Source organism: Macaca fascicularis, chromosome 10 (genome assembly GCF_037993035.2).
Source record: "Macaca fascicularis isolate 582-1 chromosome 10, T2T-MFA8v1.1".
Classification (NCBI taxonomy): domain Eukaryota; kingdom Metazoa; phylum Chordata; class Mammalia; order Primates; family Cercopithecidae; genus Macaca; species Macaca fascicularis.
In genome coordinates, this window is record NC_088384.1 from 88,312,736 (window position 1) to 88,332,098 (window position 19,363).

General features: G+C 47.1%; 1 protein-coding gene across 4 annotated transcripts in view; it reads left to right on the forward strand.

Annotated features, from left to right (window-relative positions):
* POFUT1 (protein O-fucosyltransferase 1) overlaps positions 1-12,238 on the forward strand; it is a 32,001-nt gene extending 19,763 nt beyond the window's left edge. For 2 of the 4 annotated variants that reach the window (XM_074005020.1, XM_045362729.3), the window contains 3 exons: positions 2,521-2,713; positions 5,056-5,298; positions 8,688-12,238. In XM_074005020.1, the coding sequence (XP_073861121.1) occupies positions 2,521-2,713; positions 5,056-5,298; positions 8,688-8,876 (625 nt within the window). In that variant the 3' untranslated portion in view covers positions 8,877-12,238. Of the gene's footprint in view, positions 1-2,520; positions 2,714-5,055; positions 5,299-7,304; positions 7,563-8,687 lie in introns of all 4 variants that reach the window. The other 2 variants (XR_006689859.3, XM_045362730.3) reach the window with 2 other exon arrangements.
* Positions 12,239-19,363: the final 7,125 nt, after the last annotated feature.

Sequence of the window (19,363 nt, forward strand, 5' to 3'; positions counted from 1 at the left end):
CAGAGTGCTGGGATTACAGGAGTGGCCACTACACCCAACCACAATTAAAAAAAAAAAAAAAAAAAAAACAGCTTTATGATGTGGGAACTGTTATCTGTTATCTCTATTATATGGATGAGGAACTAAGGCACAGAGTGGTGAAGTCACCTGCCCAAGTTAGCTAGTGGCATAGGTTGGAACAAAGCATTCTGGCTTAATCTACATTCCTCATCATTTCAGTCCATAGAAAGCACTCAGAAGAACCCTCCCCTCCTTTTTGATGCCTATAGTAAAAGTGTAAGCATACATTAAAACACATTACCCTCTGGGAAGGATGATGGCAGGATAAGCTTGTATTTAGGTGTGTGTATGTTTTGTTTTGTTTTGTTTTGTTTTTTTAAGCCTGAAACAAAGCAAAGTTAGTATCTGCTGATTTGGGTCATGGGTATATAAATTATTAAATTATTTTCTGTATTTGCCTGAATGGTTTGAAATATTTCATAATTCTTACTTAAAATTTTCATTAAGGTCATTGTACATTTATATACAGTTGTAAGAAATAAGACAGCAACCTCCCATGTAGCCTTTACCCAATTTCCCCCAATGGTAACATTTTGCAAAACTATAGTACAGTATCACAACCAGGATATTGACATTGATACAATTCACCCATCTTACTCAGTTTTCTTGTACTTACTTCTGAGTGTGTGAGCGCATGCCTCTGTGTGTGTGTGTGTGTGTGTGTGTATGTGTATGTGTTTAGTTCTGTGCAATTTTATTGTGTGTGGGTTTGTGTATCCACTACCATAGTTAAGACACTGAACGGTTCCATTATCACAAGGATCCTTGTGTTGCCAGTTTATAACCACACCCACCTCCCTAAACATATACACCCCATTCCTAACCTTTGCCAACCAGTAATCTCTTCTCCATTTCTGTTCTCTTCTCCATGTTATCATTTTAAAATGTTTATATAAATGGAACCATGCAATACATAACCTTTGAGATTGCCTACCCTCCCTGACCCAAGGATAATTCCCTTGACATCATCCAAATTGTTGCCTGTATTGATAGTGTGTTCCTTATTTTGGTGGGGTTCATATTCCATGATACAGGTGTACTGCGGTGTGTTTAGCCATTTACTTGTTGAGTGACATCTGGGTTGTTTCCAGTTGGGGACTATTTTGTGAATAAAGCTGCAAGGGACATTGGTATATAGGCTTGTGTGAACGTAAGTTTTCATTTTTCTTGGATAAATGCCTAAGAGTACAATTGCTGGGTCATGAGGTAACTGCATACCTAACTGCCAAACTGTTTTCCAGAATGGCTGTTCCCATTTCATACTTTTAAGGAAAGGATTTTGGCTGGCGGAAGGCACTTCCCCACTCCAGCTGGAGAGAAGTATACAGAGATCTAGAACTTGAAAGTGCATTGTGAACATGGAACAGCAAGGTGTTTCATGTTGCTGAGACGTAGTCTGGGTTTAGCTGAAGAGGGAACACAGGTTTGCTCCTCATTTGTTCAGTCAAGAAATATTAACCAGGTGCGGTGGCCCACACCTGTAATCCCAACACTGGGAGGCCTAAGTAGGCAGATCACTTGAATCCAGGAGTTCGAGACCAACCTGGGCAACATTGTGAAACCCCATCTCTATAAAAAAATATAAAAAATTAGCTGGGCCTGGTGGCACGTACCTGTAGTCCCAGCTACTCAGGAGGCTGAGGTGGGAGGGTCTTTTCTGGAGCCTGTAGCGGAGGTTGCAGTGAGCCACTACACTCCAGTGTGGGTGACAGCAAGACCCTATCTCAAAAAAGAAAAATAAAAGAAAAATATTTACCGAGCTCTTGGGTATGCCAGACACTATTCTGCGCACACTGTAACCACTGCCTTCCCACAGCAGAAACAGATGTGAAATAATTATGAGGTGTACTGTGTATGAAGGAGGAAGCAGGGGCTTGGGAGGGTGTGATAGGGGCACCTGCAGACCTCTGCTCCCTTCCATAGCGCAGGGACCCTTCCTGTCTTGTTTTCCCCCAGGCCCCAATACATAGTAGGCAATCAATAAATGTTTTTTAAATGTTGAATGAACGATTCAAATCCAGTGTACATAGTCCCTGTGAGTGTGACCTGGCTGTTGCTTCTGTAAGCAGCTGCACGTCCCAGTCCCGCCGTGTAGGTAAAAGGGCAAAGGCTTGGTCCAGACACCCCACCCTGGAGTGAATTACCGCACCACAGATTGGAAGCCAGCGTGACATATAAAAGGTTGGAATGCTCTACTGTAAAGTTTTAATGGTTAAACAAGCAAAGAGGGTTGTAAATTCCCTGCGGCGGGACAGTATTGCATATTGTGCCTGTTGCCGCCGCCACCAAGGTTCCTTATCAGCCCGTTGGTATTTCACAACCTCTCGTGCTTCTTGCATGTTACAGGGGCCCCTCCGCAGGGTCTCTGGGGCATGGTGCAACACCATCCTTTTTTCCGTGGGGGTGGCAGCCAGGCTTTCTGTGCGTTCTCTGACTTCCCTCATTCCATCTCCTGTCTAGATTTTCTCCAAAGGAACATCCGGTGCTTGCCCTGCCGGGAGCCCCGGCCCAGTTCCCTGTCCTGGAGGAACACAGACCACTACAGAAGTACATGGTATGGTCAGACGAAATGGTGAGGACGGGAGAAGCCCAGATTCACGCCCACCTTGTCCGGCCCTATGTGGGCATTCATCTACGTATTGGCTCTGACTGGGTAACTTCCCCCCTCCTCTCTCACTAGCTAACTTGGATGTGTCCCTGAGCAGGGCCCGGGCCCCGGCCTGTAGGGATTGGCCCTGCGTCCCAGCCAGAGCAGAGAGCTCTTGCTTGGCCTGGTTCGTGGGATTGTGTCCCATCATCCCACTGCAGTACACATCAAAATGTAACTCCGGAGTGCCTGCCGGCCAGCTCTCACTGTAGCAGCTGCTGTTTTATCCTCATTTTATAGATAGGTAAACTGAGAAATCATGCCAGACCCCAGGTCAGGCAGCAAGCCATAAAGAGGCCACAGTCCAGGAGTCCCCTGTCCTAGCTCAGTGTCTGGCTAGTAGACTCCGTATTGAAAAACAAACTATGGAGATGAGGCGTGGCTCCCAAGAAATGAAGATGTCATCCTTCCAGAATTTGGAGGCTGTTTAAATGTGCAGAGTCCTCGTATTCCAATGAGGTTTTCACCTCTGTGTGAAAATAACAGAATCAGTGTAGACTGTTGCCTTAATTGACTTAAGAAGATACGTACATATGTTAGAAATGCTCATTGCAGAAAACTTGAAAAATACTAAAATTAAAATTAACTCATAGCCGATTGATGAGGTAATCTTACATTTACCCACTAAATTCTCCCCTTTCCCCCCACCCCCACAAAGAAAGGGAGCCAGACCCAGGATATTTTATGAGTGGCTCCAACCAAACATTCAAGGAATAGTAATTCCCATCTATACTTTCCTACAACATGAAGAGATATAAGATGCTATTTTTTATAAAGCTAGCATAACACTAATACCAAACTCAGATAAGGTCAGCTCAGAAAATTATAGCCTATTCTCGCTTATGAACACAAATGCATAGATCCTAAGTGAAATATTAACAGGTCAAACCCAATAACATATTAGCACACAACACAAACATGTAAAATCTATCACAAGAATGTAATGAAATTTACTATATTAACACCCAAAGAAGAAAAATCATGTGATCATCTCAATAGAGGCCAAGAAAGTATTTGATAAAAGTCACCACCTGTTCATGATAAAAACTCATAACCAACCAGAAATAGAATGGACCCACCTTACCTTGATAAAGGCTATCTCTCGAAACCACAGCAGATGGCATACCTCCTGGGGAGCTGTTGGACGTGTTCCCACTGTAGTTGGGAATCAGATAAGGCTGCCTGTTAGCACTGCCACTGTTCAGAATTCAGTGAATGTCCCAGATAATGCAGTAAGACCAAGCAAAGTAATTTTTGTTTCAAAAAGCCAAAATCCCACCACCCAGAAATAACCACTGTTAACTCTTGGTGCATTTCCTCCCTCAGTGCTTTTTTTGAGACAGGGTCTCCAGACTCTGTCACCAAGGCTGGAGTGCAGTGGCAAAATCACAGTTCACTGCAGCTTCCACCTTCTGGGCTCACCTGGTCCTCCCACCTCAGCCTCCTGGGTAGCTAGGACCTCAGGCACACGTCACCACACCTGGCTAATTTTTGTATTTTTTGTAGAGATGGGGTTTTGCCATGTTGCCCAGGCTGGTCTCCAACTCCTGAGCTCAAGCCATCAGCCTAGCTCTAGGCCTCCCAAGATGCTGGGATTACAGGTGCGAGGCACTGCACCTGGTCCTCAATGTTTTCTTTAAAAATGTAGTTAGGGGCAGGGCACAGTGGTTCACGCCTGTAATCCCAGCACTTCGGGAGGCCGAGGTGGGCGGATCACGAGGTCAGGAGATAGAGACCATCCTGGCTAACACGGTGAAACCCTGTCTCTACTAGAAATACAAAAAAATTAGCCAGGCGTGGTGACAGGCGCCTGTAGTCCCAGATACTCGGGAGGCTGAAGCAGGAGAATGTCATGAACCCAGGAGGCAGAGCTTGCAGTGAGCCGAGATCACACCACTGCACTCCAGCCTGGGTGACAGAGCGAGACTCTGTCTCAAAAAAAAAAAAAAAAAAAAAAAAAAAAGCGTAGTTAGGCCAGGCACAGCTGCTCAAGCCTGTAATCTCAGCACTTTGGTAGGCCAAGGCGGGTGGGTCACCTGAGGTCAGGAGTTTAAGACCATCCTGGCCAACATGGCAAAACTTCATCTCTACTAAAAATACAAAAATTAGCTGGGCATGGTGGCAGGTGCCTATAGTTCCAGCTACTCGGGAGGCTGAGGCAGGAGAATTGCTTGAACCCGAGAGGCAGAGGTTGCAGTGAGCAGAGATCACACCACTGCACTCCAGCCTGGACAACAGAGTGAGACTCCATCGCAAAAAAAAGTAATTAGGGTCTTCCTGTATAGCCTGTCTTTTTCCACTTACCAGGGCAGTTGCCAGTATTTAACCCTGTTCCCTGCCCCCCATAGAAAAATGCCTGTGCTATGCTGAAGGACGGGACTGCAGGCTCGCACTTCATGGCCTCTCCGCAGTGTGTGGGCTACAGCCGCAGCACAGCGGCCCCCCTCACGATGACTATGTGCCTGCCTGACCTGAAGGAGATCCAGAGGGCTGTGAAGCTCTGGGTGAAGTCACTGGATGCCCAGTCGGTCTATGTTGCTACTGATTCCGAGAGTTATGTGCCTGAGCTCCAACAGTTCTTCAAAGGGAAGGTATGTGCGGGCCAGGTGGGAGTGCAGCAGGAAGGGAATGAAAGGAGGAGTCAGGGTGGTCCCACTGCCCACTGCATGCTTCATGGGCTCCCCTACAAGCCTTTTGCCTGGATCTACCATTCCTCTCCAGTTCCTACCTTCCTTCAAACCCCAGCTCAGAGGCCTCCTCCACAGTCTTTCCAGGTTTTCGTCCGCTCCTGGAGCTCGCATGTCCCCGCTGGGACCTTCTCGGCCCTGTATCATTTCTTCTCTTGGGCACTTTCTGGACTGTATGAGACTGGTGTCGAACCATGTCTTATTTCCTCCCAGGAGCTGTGGGCTCCTTGAAGGCAGGATCCAAGGCTGACTTACTGTTACATTCGTTGGTGTCTAGCCTGGTGCTTCAACCTCTTTGGGACTGAAACCCTGCTTTACCATCACCAGTGTCTAGGACAGTGCCTGACACTTAGTAGGCAGTCAGTTTGTTGAATGAGGATGTAGAGAATGGGCTCTGGGGAGAGATCCAGTATAGTGGAGGAGTTAATAACAAGAGACTCTGGAGTCAGAGAACTTGAATTTACCCACTGTGCAGCCTTGAAAAAGTTATTTGACCTCTCTGTGCTTCTGTTTCCTCATCTATAAAATGGGATTGAACAATACCTATCTCACAGGGCAGTTGTGAAGGTCAGATGTAAAGAAATTGAAACAGTTCCTGCTACAGAGTAAGTGCTCAATAAAGTTAACTATCATCAATAGTAGAAATTGGTGGCTGATGAAGGAAGCAAAGGATCTTTGTGCTTATAAACCCTTGAAGAAGCCATGAATAGTGAGTATTCAGTACAAGAGTAAATACTAGAATGTTATTGGTCAGTGCTTACTGTATCAGTGAAGAGTAATACTCAGGTAATGAGTGAGTACGTATTGATAAAATGACTGAATTAGTATTAAGCATTCCATAGGACTTTGTAGGATGAGTGAAAACCGTAAATGCTGTGCAGGCCTTAAGAGGCAGACACTGGGTGCCATTGGCTTTATATCAAGGGCCTCCCCTTCTCTCTCACCCCAAATACACAGGAAGCTCCAGTGCAGAGAGGAAGTGCTAAGTCAGCACATTCTAATCTCCTCCCCACCCACTGAACAGAAAATCAGAGCTGGGGCTGGGCACAGTGGCTCGTGCCTGTAATCCCAGGCCAAGGCAGGAGAATTGCTTGAGGCCAGGAGTTCGAGACTAGCCCGGCCTAACATAACAAGACCCCATCTCTATTAAATAAATAATTACAGAAGAAAGATATAATTAAGAGAAAATCAGAGCTGAGAGACCTCAGGGGTCGTCTAACCCAAACCCTCTTTTATAGCTGAGGAAACCAATGCCCCAAGAAAGGATAGAGTTTACCCAAGCAGTCCCAGAGCTAATTATAATGGGCATGACACAGAGTGGGTAAGTTTCAGAATGTGAGCGGAATTGTTTGGGGGATTTTGGCCATGATTAAACTGGTATTATTTCTTTGCTACAATCCAGATAGCAGGATGATGATTCTTGTTACATCAGAAATCTCTGTGGAACAGCAAAGCACTTTCAGCCCCAACTCTGCCCACATTCCCCTCACCTACCTACAACCCCCAACTACCTCTGTACTAAGCTGAAGCATTTGGAGAGTCCCAGGGAGTTTTTTTGTGAGTTTTTGGAGTCTGTATCTGTTGCACCTTGAATCTCTTGCCATTTTCTATTTCCTGTCCCTGTGCCGGTCTTCTCGTCCCTCCCTACCCCTCAACTCCCTTCTCCATGGGTTCAGAGGCCACCCTTATCCTGAACTAAGCCTTGCTCCTCCATTAAGCTGGTCCAGTGCTGAGTAGGGGTACCAATAAATAAAATGTGGTCCCGCCCTCCAGGGCTCACATTCTAGACCCAGGAAAAGAGACTGCAGGGAGCTAATAACGTGTGTCACAAGGTAGGTTCAGGAGCTTGCTAGAGAGATGGGCAGGTCCATTCATTCACCTGTCCACTCACCAGATTTTTCCTGGGGCAGGCTCTGTGCTGCACCTGGCCAGCAGTGGAGAGCAAACCGACACAGCTCTAGCCCCACTCAGGGGCAGGAGATGATGCTAATCAGAGAATCACTAAGGAGTGGAAACTATAAGCAGAGATGTGTGCTCCAAAGTAGAGCAGCAGGGTTCTGCAAGAGTGAAGAGCAGAGGACTCTGGCCTAGGCTGGAGGGCCAGGGAGCGCTTCCCCAAGGAGGTACCACTGAAGCCGAGATGCGAAGGAGAGCTAGGAGCTAACCAGGTAAAGGGAGGTGCACCCTGAACGGCACAACATGCGCAAAGGTCCTGAGGAGGGCAGGAGCCTGGGTAGGGGCTGGAGCTCAAGGAATGATGGGGGTGGGATAAGAAGAGGCCCAACGAGGGCCTTGTAGGCCACGTTCACAATATGTCACCCATATCTGAAGGGCAGTAGGACATCATTACTTGGAGGGTGGGAAGGACAGGTGCAAGGTTATCTCAAAAAGTTTCTTCTGGCTGCTCTGTGGTGAGCAGACCAGGAGAGGCAGTGAGGGGACCAGGAAGAGGCTGTTGCAGTCCATCAGGCAAGAGATTGTGATGATCGGGCCCAACGAGTGGCGGTCCCTCAAGAGAAGGGTTCACCTTTGGGGAATATCTCGGGGGTAGATTGGACAGACCTTGGGCTTGGATTTGGGGTAGATGGGAGACGGAGGCATCCAGCCCAGGACTGGAAGGTGTGGGGCTCTCTGTTCCCCTATGGTTTGGTGGGGAAGACCATCAGGCCAGGGCTTTAGGAAAAACAGAACTTGAGCTTAGCCTTAAGAGTCTCGTCAGGCCAGGCACAGTGGCTCATGCCTATAATCCCAGCTATTTGGGAGGCTGAGGCAGGAGGGTCACTTGAATCTTGGAGTTCAATACCATTCTGAGCAACATAGCAAGACCCTCTCCTCTTTAAAAATTGTTTTAAATTAACCACATCCGTGGTGGTGCACACCTGTAGTGCCAGCTACTTGGGAGGCTGAGGTGGGAGGTTGCTTGAGCCTGGGAGGTTAAGACCTGCCTGGGCAGTATAGCAAAAACCTATCTTAAAAAATAAATAAAATAAAAAAGTCTGGTCGGTATTTTAACGGGTGAAGAAACAGCATTCCAGGCAGAGGGAACAGCACAAGTGAAGGCATGAAGGCGTGAATGGTCTGTTTGGAGCTGAGGCTCCTGGAGCGGGGAACGGTGGGGTGGGCCTAAGCAACAGCTGGGCAATGCTTCCCTCAGTCACTGAACCACATCTTCCTCCTCTCTGCCCCTCCTTTTGTGTCTATAACTGCAGCCCAGGGAAGAAGGTTGGGGGTATGGATGGCAGGCCTTGGCCTGCAGCCACCCCAGCTTATATGCTCTGCCCTTCCTCCTGCAGGTGAAGGTGGTGAGCCTGAAGCCTGAGGTGGCCCAGGTGGACCTGTACATCCTCGGCCAAGCCGACCACTTTATTGGCAACTGTGTCTCCTCCTTCACTGCCTTTGTGAAGCGGGAGCGGGACCTCCAGGGGAGGCCGTCTTCTTTCTTCGGCATGGACAGGCCCCCTCAGCTGCGGGACGAGTTCTGATTCTGGCCTGAGCACCAGGCCCTCTGATCCTGGAGGGACCAGAATCTGAGCTGTTCCTTCCAGCCAGGCCTGGCAGCCAGAGGTGCTCCGGGATTGCAAACTCCTCTTCTCACCTGGCAAAGATGGAGAAGAGTGCCAGGGACCCCTGGAGGAGGGAGACGTTCCATATCCCAGGGCATAGGACTTCCACGTTCCTGGGAGCAGGAGCATCTCCCATTGCACGTACTTCCTGCTCTTCGGGGAATGTCTCACACCGGCAAAGCAGTCCAGCCTCCATCTTTCAGTCCATTCTGCTCTGAGCAGCCTGGGATGCTGAACTCTTCAGAGAGATTTTTTATAGAGAGATTTCTATAATTTTGATACAAGGTCATGACTACCCTAGAACTCTCTGTAGTTTTTGAAAATCAGTGGATTCTATTAACGTAGGTACCTAAAGTGACCTTAACTGAATGTGGATGAGGCTGGGGCTGGTGTGAGTCTTTTGGCAGCTTTTCAGGGTGTCCCCCAGTGTGGCCCTCAAGAGCCATCCCTACTGCCTGGCCAGATCCATTGTTGTCCCCCACTTCCTAGGCCATTTCTGGAGCTTGGGGGATGAACACTGTCCTGTGTTGTAAACACTATGCAAATGGAAGTTATTGGTCGTAGTGCTGTGCAGCGCTCTGTGGGCGACCAAGTGCCACTCACATAGCATGTTCCTGGCAAGGAGCACATACTATCAAGTCAGACTATCATGGTATTGTTCTCACAGTCTTTTGGTGATTGGTGGCCACTGCAAACTTAGCACCATCAAATCTCTTCTGATCTCTTGCCCCAGTGGGGCCTGGTTGGTACAATGTTGGCATTAGGTTGATATCCAAAGCCTGTTCTCCCAGCCTCCTCCTGCAGCTGGAGCCTTCAGGCCATATTCTCACAAGGGAACATTTGCCAAGGTTCTGACCACATAGAAGATGCCCAGCGCCCAGAAGCCATCGGAATTATCAGTGGAGAAGCACCTTTTGACCCTTCCCTTCCGATGTAATCTCTGCCAACACCATGAGGCTTAAGGTGCTCTAAGTCATGAGTGTTTTGGTCTCTCAGATGCTGCAGTTTTAATAATCCATGACTCCTGAGAGCCCATGGTTTAGAACCTTGTGGTTCTAAAATTCCATGTCTGACCCCTGTAGATCTTTTCCCCACCATGTCACCTCCATTGGCTTTTGATCCTGGAAAGGTGGCAGAGCCTCCACTGAGCCAGGCCAAGAGCTCCTTGCTGGGCCTTCTCCCTTGATTACCTGTGGGAGGAAACATTTTGTTGTCAGGGGCAGCCTGGGTCAGAGCTCAGAGGTCACAGGGTATCAAAGATCTCAAACACCAAAGTCAGCTTTTGCTGCATAGAGCTGCCACCCAACTCTAAGCAGGAGAAACTACAGAAAGGGCCTTGCTATTTTTCCCTTTTGGGAAAACAATGAAGTATTTTAAGTCCTGGGTGGACTGAGAGATGGTTTGCCTGTCCAGACTTGCTCTCAAGCCTCATCCAGAGAAAAAGCTGCAGATGAGGGAGACTGTACACTCTCTGCCACCACTAGGTTGTAAGCCCGTGGCTGGCTGGCTGATTTCATTTTGGAATTCATTTGCCATCCACAGCCTTACACTAGGCAAACACTTTAGAGTCTGGGACTCCGGTGGGGCCATCCAATGTTTCTTTCCCCCAAGACAGGGCCTTGGTCTGTCTCCCAGGCTGGAGTGCAGTGGCATGATCATGGCTCACTACAGCCTTGACCTCCCAGGCTCCAGCGATCCTCCCGCCTCAGCCTCTGGTAGCTGAGACTGCACACCTGGCTCCAAATCACCTTGATTCACATCAGCAGTAATAATCACTTGTGTTCTGAAAGAAAGAGCACCAGAAGTTCTAGCAAAATTCAGTTGTGTTCTGTGAGCTAGCACTTTTTCCTCTGACCCAATTTTCTTACCTATAAAATGTTCAAAGTCCCAGATCAACTAAAGCATGTATATAAGAGCACGTTGTAAACTTGAAAGAGACAAAGGCACAAATGTGGCTGTTGATTAATTTGACTGCCTCTCATTGCTTGTCACCTCCATGCCAGGCACTGTGCTTGCTAAGTGCTTTATGGGCATTCTCTTATTTATTCCCCAGCCCTGGGAAATAGGAGCTGTCATTATCCTTCTCTTTCTACACAAGGAAAAATTAATGCCCTGAGAATTCTCATAATTTTCCCAAGGCTGCCCAGCTTGTGGTGTTAAGCCAGAATTTGACCTCCCAGAGCCAGTTCCATTAGCCGCCATGCTCTGCTTCCTCTAATTCACAGAATGCACTTTCCACACTGTGTGCCATGGAGGCCTCCTATGGAAAAATGATCAGCCACCTTACCTTCTGTTGGGTACCTGCTGTGAGTCTGCCTATGCCAAAAGGATTAAGGAGGGGAGGTTACCCAAGAAAAAAAAGCCCACATGTAGCTTACAGCCCCCATTGGATAGTTACTCAGTACAACAGTCATTCAGCAGGTGTTTGTTGATCACCTACTATGTGTCAGGCTCTATGCTAGGTACTGGGAATGTGGGAGAGAATCAAGCATAAAGTCTTTGGTCTCAAGGAAGTTGCATTCTAGAAAGTAGCAGATGTAATAAATGTACTGTGGGAGGTGTTGATAAGTGCTATAAATAAATATAGAGTTTGGGAGCAAAAAGAGGGAGTGGATCTATTTTAGATAAGGAGCCCAGGTAAGACCTCTCTGAAGAACTGCCATGAAGGAGGGAGGGAGCACATTCCCGGCAGAGAAAACAGCACATGCAAAGGCCCTGAGACTGGAGTGTGTGCCTGAAGAGCAGCCAGGAGGCCAGCATGGCTGGAGAGGCAGGCTTAGGCAGGGAACCGAGCAGCAGATCAGAGCAGGCGAGCTGACATTCTGCAGCCTGGACAGCCATGGCAGGCAGCTTTTAGTTGGAGAGATACGGGAAGCCTCCTAGGGTTCTAAGTAGAAGAGGGGCATGAGCTGGTTCACGTTCTGAAGGACCTCTCTAGCTGACCAGTGCCGAGGAGGTTGGAGAGAGAAAAGGTGAAAGAGAGACCAGTGCAGGGCTGTTACAGTGTTGCAGGTGAGAGACTGGGGTGCTGGGCACCCCTAGACTAGGACTCCAGTGCCCTCCTCTCCCAAGAGACAAAGGCCATTGCATTGAAGGAAGTGGGAAATGATTAGATTCTGAACATATATAATTGTTTTTCAGTCTTTTTCAAAGATACAAATATTTACATAGTTTTAATTATGCAATATATACAGATTAATGTCCTATTGTTTTACTTAATAGTGTATCATGTTTTCCCTGTTGGTATGTAGCCTGGATAAATGCTCTTGATTATACAAAAATCTACCAAGAAGTGTTCCATAGTTTATTGTTTTCCTATTATGAGAATTTAGGCCAAGTACGGTGGCTCATGCCTGTAATCCCAGCACTTTGGGAGGCCGAGATGGACAGATCACTTGAGGTCAGGAGTTCAAGACCAGCCTGGCCAACATGGTAAACTATCTCTACTAAAAATACTACTACTACTAATAATAATAGTAGCCAGGCGTGGTGGCATATGCCTGTATTCCCAGCTACTTGGGAGGCTGAGGCAGGAGAATGGCTTGAACTTGGGAAGTGGAGGTTGCAGTGAACCAAGATGGTGCCACTGTACTCCAGCCTGGGCGACAGAGTGAGACTCCATCTCAAAAAAAACAAAGGAGACTTAATGTGTCCCTAGTTTTTCACTATGGTTATTTGAAAAAATATTTTTATTTGTAAGAGTTTTTCTTTATTTAAAATGTTCATTAGTAAAGTTGTTGGACAGAAAGCAAAAAAAAAAAAAGTTGACTAAGATAAATTCCCAGAAGTGAATTTGTTGGATCAAACACCTAAAACATTTTGTTATGGAAGAATTCAAATATAAATTTAAAATTGTGAGTAATAAAATGAACTCACAGTTTCAACAGTGACCCACATTTTACCAGTCTAGTTTAATTTACTCTCCTACACCCAAGTCTGTTTGCTAGAGTCTTAAGGAAACCCTAAACGTGTTTTGAAAGAAGAGCCAACAGGATTTGCTGACATGCTGAATGTGGACTGGTAGGGAAAGAGGAGTCCAGGGTGCTCCAAGATTCAGGGCCCAGGCACCAGGGAGTTGTCCCTGACTTGCAGAACGACCTTGAAGCAAATCCCTTCACCTCCGCATTCCTCACCTCAGCATTACAGGTGCTAATGGTCTAGGCGTGCTTCTCAAAGGGTGGACTTCAGAGGTTCCTTCCAGGGCTGGTTGATAAGGCAGATTCCCAGGAGCCACTCTGAACCTGAGAATCAGAATGTCTTGGGGGTAATGCCCAGGAATCTGCCTTTTCACAAGCACCTGCAAGTGATTTGGATGCCCAGTGGCCCAAGACCTGAAATTGTGGTCGTCAGACCAGCAGCATCAGCATCGCCTGCGGGAACTTATTAGAAAGGCAGAATCCCAGGCCGCCGCCCAGAACCACTGAGTCAGGATCTCTGGGGACGCAGCCCAGGAAGCTCTTAAGCTCTCCTGGGGCTAAAACTTGAGCAACACTGATCTGAAGGAAGTAGGGATCTCACTGTGTGGTCAGCCAGCCAATGGTAATGGAAGACCTCTGCAGCCCCTCCCTGGTGAGCCTCACGGGTTCCACCAGGTGTGGTCAACAAGGTGGCTTTGGGAACTGCCTGCTGCCCGGTTTGTATTGACCTCCATCTCCTACTGTATATTGGTAGGGGCTTTACAACCAGATGATCAAATCTCTCTCATTGTTTTAGGGTCAGACCAAATTTATATATAAGAAAAGGAAGGGAAGCCTGGGCGCAGTGGCTCACTCCTGTCATCCCAGCATTTTGGGAGTCTGAGGCAGGCCAATCGCTTGAGCCCAGGAGTTCGAAACCAGCCTCAGTAACATAGGGAAACCCTGTCTTTACAAAAAATACAAAAATTAGCCAGGCATGTGGTGTGCACCTGTATAGTCCCAGCTACTCAGGAGGCTGAGGTGGGAGGACCACTTGAGCCCAGGAGGAGGTCGAGGCAAAGTGAGCCGTGATGGCACCACTGCACGCCAGCCTGGACATTGGAGTGGGACCCCGTCTCAGAGAGAGAAAAAAAAGGAAATTCAGTTTTTCAAAATTAAGGGAATTCCATTTTTCAAAATCTATATCTGGATGGAGAAATGGAGACGCTGGTGTTCAATGGAACCAAAGCTGAAAACACTGTCCTGAAACATCATAGATCTCCACAAATCTGGAAGGGAGGGGAGAGAGAAGAAAAGAAGAAGAAAGAGGAGAAAGGACAGAGGGAGGAAGAAAGAGTTGAGTTCTCATTTCCATTTTCTGTTCAAAGAAGCTCAGCAAATAATCTATTAATAGTAACAACAACAACAACAACAATAATAAGCTTTCACTGGCCTGAAAATAAAGATCCTTCCTCTCCTCAGTTCTCCTTCTGTCCTTAGTGGAGTTGACAGAAGAAAACCCATAGCCCGGAGGCAAATCCTACACTCTGGATTCTGTTGTCAAAATGAATTCACATTCTTGCTTGAAACCTGGTTTATTTCAGGGTTGAGACCTTTCCCTTGAAATAACATTATTTAAGGGCAAGCAGGTTTGGTTTGTTTTTACATCTAATCCTTTATTGATCATCAGCCCAGGATGCCAAGCATAACCAGGTAAACCCTTCTCTGAAAAATCCACCTTTCTAAAAAAAATTGGCAACACATTGATCCATTTGACATTCATCTCCTCCAGTGTGGGGGATGTCTTCCCCTCTCTGACACTGCACAAGCTGGTTTAGGGGGTCCTGGGCAGGCACTGGCAGAAGGCAAAAATTATCTTTTCAGTTTTTCTCAATCCTGCTAACAATGCCCAAAGAGAAAGTCTCAGTTCAGTGCTGTCGTGTCATTAACTCCTCTCTACTGCTTGCTAATAATCTGTCCTTGTAACAGAGTAGACCTCAGAGTCAGACAATCTTAGTTTGCTGGAATTTAGTAACACTATTACTAAGTAAATTATTTATTTATTTATTTTTTTAATTTATTTATTGAGACAGGGTCTCACTCTGTTGCCCAGGATGGAGTACAGTGGCTCGATCTTGGCTCACTGCAGCCTCAACCTCCCAGGCTCAAGACATTCTTTCACCTCAGCCTCCTAAGCAGCTGGGATCACAGGCATGCTCCACCACACCAGCTAATTTTTGTATTTTTAGTAGAGCTGGGGTTTTGCCGTGTTGCCCAGGCTGGTCTCGAACTCCTGGCCTCAAGGGATCCTCCTGCCTCAGCCTCCCAAAGTGTTGGGATTACAGTGAGCCTCTGCACCCAGCCATTTTATTCATTTTTTGATCTTTTGTACTTGTGTATTTCTGTTTTAAAATGTGATTTAAAGTTTCCTTTTAAGAAACTTAGGTTACAAAAAGTGAGTTGGTTCAGAGAAAAAGTATCAAGTAAATGGTGTGGCTTGAATTATGACGATAAAGTTTGGGAGATCCTTACTCAGCCAACCCCTGAAGATAGCTCAAAACAATATCCAAGGGGCTTTTGTGAGAGAAACTCTCCTCACTCTTCACACCTCCACACTATTGTCTAAGCTTTCCCTCTGCTTAAAACATATCGTAAATGTTTCAAGATTCTATGAAATTCTTTTCTGAGCTCCCGTAGAACCTTGAAATTGTAATAAGTAACATGGGCTGGGTGCAGTGGTCCACGCCTGTAATCCCAGCAGTTTGGGAGGCTGAGGCAGGTGGATCGCTTGAGCCCATGATTTCGAGACCACCCTGAGCAACAAAGTGAGATCCCCCCCATCTCTACCAAAAGTCAAAAGATTAGCCAGGCATGGCGGCAAGTACCTATGATTCTAGCTACTCAGGAGGCAGAGGTGGGAGGATCACTTGAGCCCAAGAGGTTGCAGTGAGTCATGTTTGTGCCACTGTACTCCAGCCTGGGACAGAGGAAGACCCTGTCTCAAATAATAAGTAACATGTATTAAATGACTAACATGTATCATTTACCATGTGCTACAGTGTTCTAAGCACTTTACATCAATTAACTCACCTCATTAGAGAATAGCCCTAAGAGGTTGCTTTTCTTATTATCTTCATGTTACAGATAAGAGCACTGAGAACCAGTGAGGTTGAAGCACCCAGCTTGAGGTTGTAGAGCCTGTGAGTGGGAGAGCTGGGACTTGGGCCCTGGAAGCATGGCACACGAGTCAGTGCCCCAAAGCCACGCATTGTGCTGCCTCTCATGTCATGTCACCCATCAGACCAAATTATTTGCCAACTTGTTTCCCCAGCTGGACCAGAAGTGTCCCACAGGAATAGGGACCATGCCGGACGCATTTCCCAACATCAGCACCTAGCCCAGTGCTTGGTTTATAAAAGTGTCCTTTATGGCCGGGCACGGTGGCTCACGCCTATAATCCCAGCACTTTGGGAGGCCAAGCTGGGCAGATCACCTGAGATCAGGAGTTCAAGACCAGACTGACCAACATGGTGAAACCCCATCTCTACTAAAAATACAAAAATTAGCTGGGTGTGGTGGCGGGCATCTGTAATCCCAGCTACTTGGGAAGCTGAGGCAGGAGAATCACTTGATCAACCAGGAGGCAGAGGTTGCAGTGAGCTGAGATTGTGCCACTGCCCTCCAGCCTGGGTGACACAGTGACTCCATCTCAAAAAAAAAAAAAAAAAGAAGGGCGTCCTTTATACATGGGTTGAATGGGCCAGGTGCAGTGGCTCACACCTGTAATCCCAGCACTTTGGGTGGTCGAGGCAGGCGGATCACCTGAGGTCAAGAAATCAAGAACAGCCTGAGCAATGTGGCAAAATTCCATCAATACAAAATAAAAATAAAAAATTTAGCCAGGTGTGGTTCTGTGTGCCTGTGGTCCCAGCTACTTAGGAGGCTGAGGTGGGAGGATCACTTGAGCCCAGGAGGCAGATGCTGTAATGAATTGTGATGATGCTACTGCACTCCAGCCTGGGCAACAGAGCAAGACTACATAAAAAAAAAAATATATATATATATATATATATATATGTATATGCGCACGCACACACACACACACACACACAGAGATATATAAATAATATTGCCACAGTACCTGATGCATAGTAGATGGTTGATAATAAAAATGCGTTATTATTTAGGGAAATTGCATAACCTTTCTGAAATTCAGATTCTTCAGCTAGGAACCAGCAGTTGGCATGAAGCTGTCAGAGAGAGTCCAAAGTTCATGAAAATGCTTTGCCAGTCTTAGGAGGGCCTCAAATATGAAGGATTAAGCATTACTGGGGCTCTGGCAACCCTGCTAGGCATTGCCTGCTGTAAGTTTCCTTTACATCTCCCTCTGGCTTTTAAATGTTGTGTTTGCTCACAGTGAGACCATCTTCTCCCAGCTGTTGCCAGTAAGCAAACAGGAACTCTGAGCACTTTGCCTGCTGGGGAGATGAGCTGGCAGGAGAAACCCCCTCCCACCTCCAAGGGATTAGGCTTCTGAGGAGTAGGGCTTGGAGGGAGTTAAGCACCCAGGCCAACAATGTAGGGGCAGAGGATGGGAAGAGGCAGAGAACTGCTTCTTTGCAACAGGCCCTGGCCTTCTGTAAACTCTTGCCTCCTCTGCAACTGTAAAATGAGGGCTTTGGAACTGGGTCACCCTTTGGAAAGGGCATTAGGTTTGTAGTGTAAGCGTGTGGGTGCAAGGCCTAGCTTTAAAATTAATCCAGTGTGTAATTATGAGACTCAGTGTTCTGAATCTGTAAAATGAGAATACAAATTAAGACATTGAACCATTATGAATTAAGTCTTCCTCCCATGGTACTGGCATTCTAGTGGGGAAGAAACAGATAAGAAATAAATAACGAAAAATTAGCTGGAGCCAGGCGCAGTGGCTCATGCCTATAATCCCAGCACTTTGGGAGGCCAATGTGGAAGGATGGTTTGAGCCTAAGAGTTGAGACCAGCCTGGCAATGTGACAAAACCCTGTCTCTACCAAAAGAAAAAAAAAAAAAAAAGAACAAACGAAAATTAGCCAGGCATAATGGCACGTGCCTGTAGTCCTGTAAAACCAAAGGTGAGGCCAAGTGCAGTGAATCATGCCTGTAATCCCAGCACGTTAGGAGGCTGAGGTGAGAGGATCACTTGAGCCCAGGAGGTGGAGGTTGTAGTAAGCCATGATAGCACCATTGTACTCCAGCCTGGGCGACAGAGCAAGACCCTGTCTCAAAAAACAAAACAAAACAAAAACTCACCCACACTCTCATCATCCAATAATTAACGAATTTTGTTTTGGTTTTTTGTTTTGTTTTGTTTTGTTTTTTAAGACAGTCTCACTCCATCACCCAGGCTGGAGTGCAGTGGCACGATCTCAGCTCACTGCAACCTCCGCCTCTCAGGTTCAAGTGATTCTCATGCCTCAGCCTCCCAAGTAGCTGGAATTACAGTCATGTGCCACCACGCCTGGCTAATTTTTATATTTTTAATAGAGATGGGTTTTACTGTGTTGGCCAGGCTGGTCTCCAACTCCTGGCCTCAGGTGATCTGCCTGCCTTGGGCTCCCAAAGTGCAGGGATTACAGGCATGAGCCATTGTGCCCAGCCCAATTAACCACTTTTATTTTTTAAACAATTAGCTGGGGCCGGGCACGGTGGCTCATGCCTGTAATCCCAGCGCTTTGGGAGGCCAAGGCCGGTGGATCACTTGAGGTCAGGAGCTTGAGACCAGCCTGGCCAACGTGGTGAAACCCCAACTCTACTAAAACTACAAAAATTAGCCGGATGTGATGGTGTGTGCCTGTAATCCCAGCTGCTCGCGAGGCTGAGGCAGGAGAATCGCCTGAATCTGGGAGGTAGAGGTTGCAGTGAGCTGAGATCGTGCCACCACACTCCAGCCTAGGCAACAGAGCAAGACTCCATCGCAAAATAAGTAAATAAATAAAAAAATTACCTGGGCACAGTGACTCACGCCTATAATCCCAGCACTTTGGGAGGCTGAGGCTGGCAGATCACAAGGTCAAGAGATTGAGACCATCCTGGCCAACATGGTGAAACCCCGTCTCTACTAAAAATACAAAAAAGTTAGCTGGGTGTGGTGGCGTGCGCCTGTACTCCCAGCTACTCGGGAGGCTAGGAGCATTGCTTAAACCCGGGAGGCGGAGGTTGCAGTGAGCCAAGACTGTGCCACTGCACTCCAGCCTGGCAACAGAGCGAGACTGTGTCCAAAAAAAAAAAATTAGCCGGGCATAGTGGTGTTCACCTGTGGTCCCAGGTTCATGGGAGGCTGAGCTGGGACGATTGCTTGAGCCTAGGAGGTGAAGGCTGCAGTGAGCCATGATTGCACCACTGCATTCCAGCCTGGTGACAGAGTGAGACCACATCTCAAAAAAAAAAAAAAAAAATTAATGTATGAGGCGGTAACGAAGACTATGAATGAGAATGAAGAATGAAATAGAGTAAAGAGAAAGAGAGTAACTG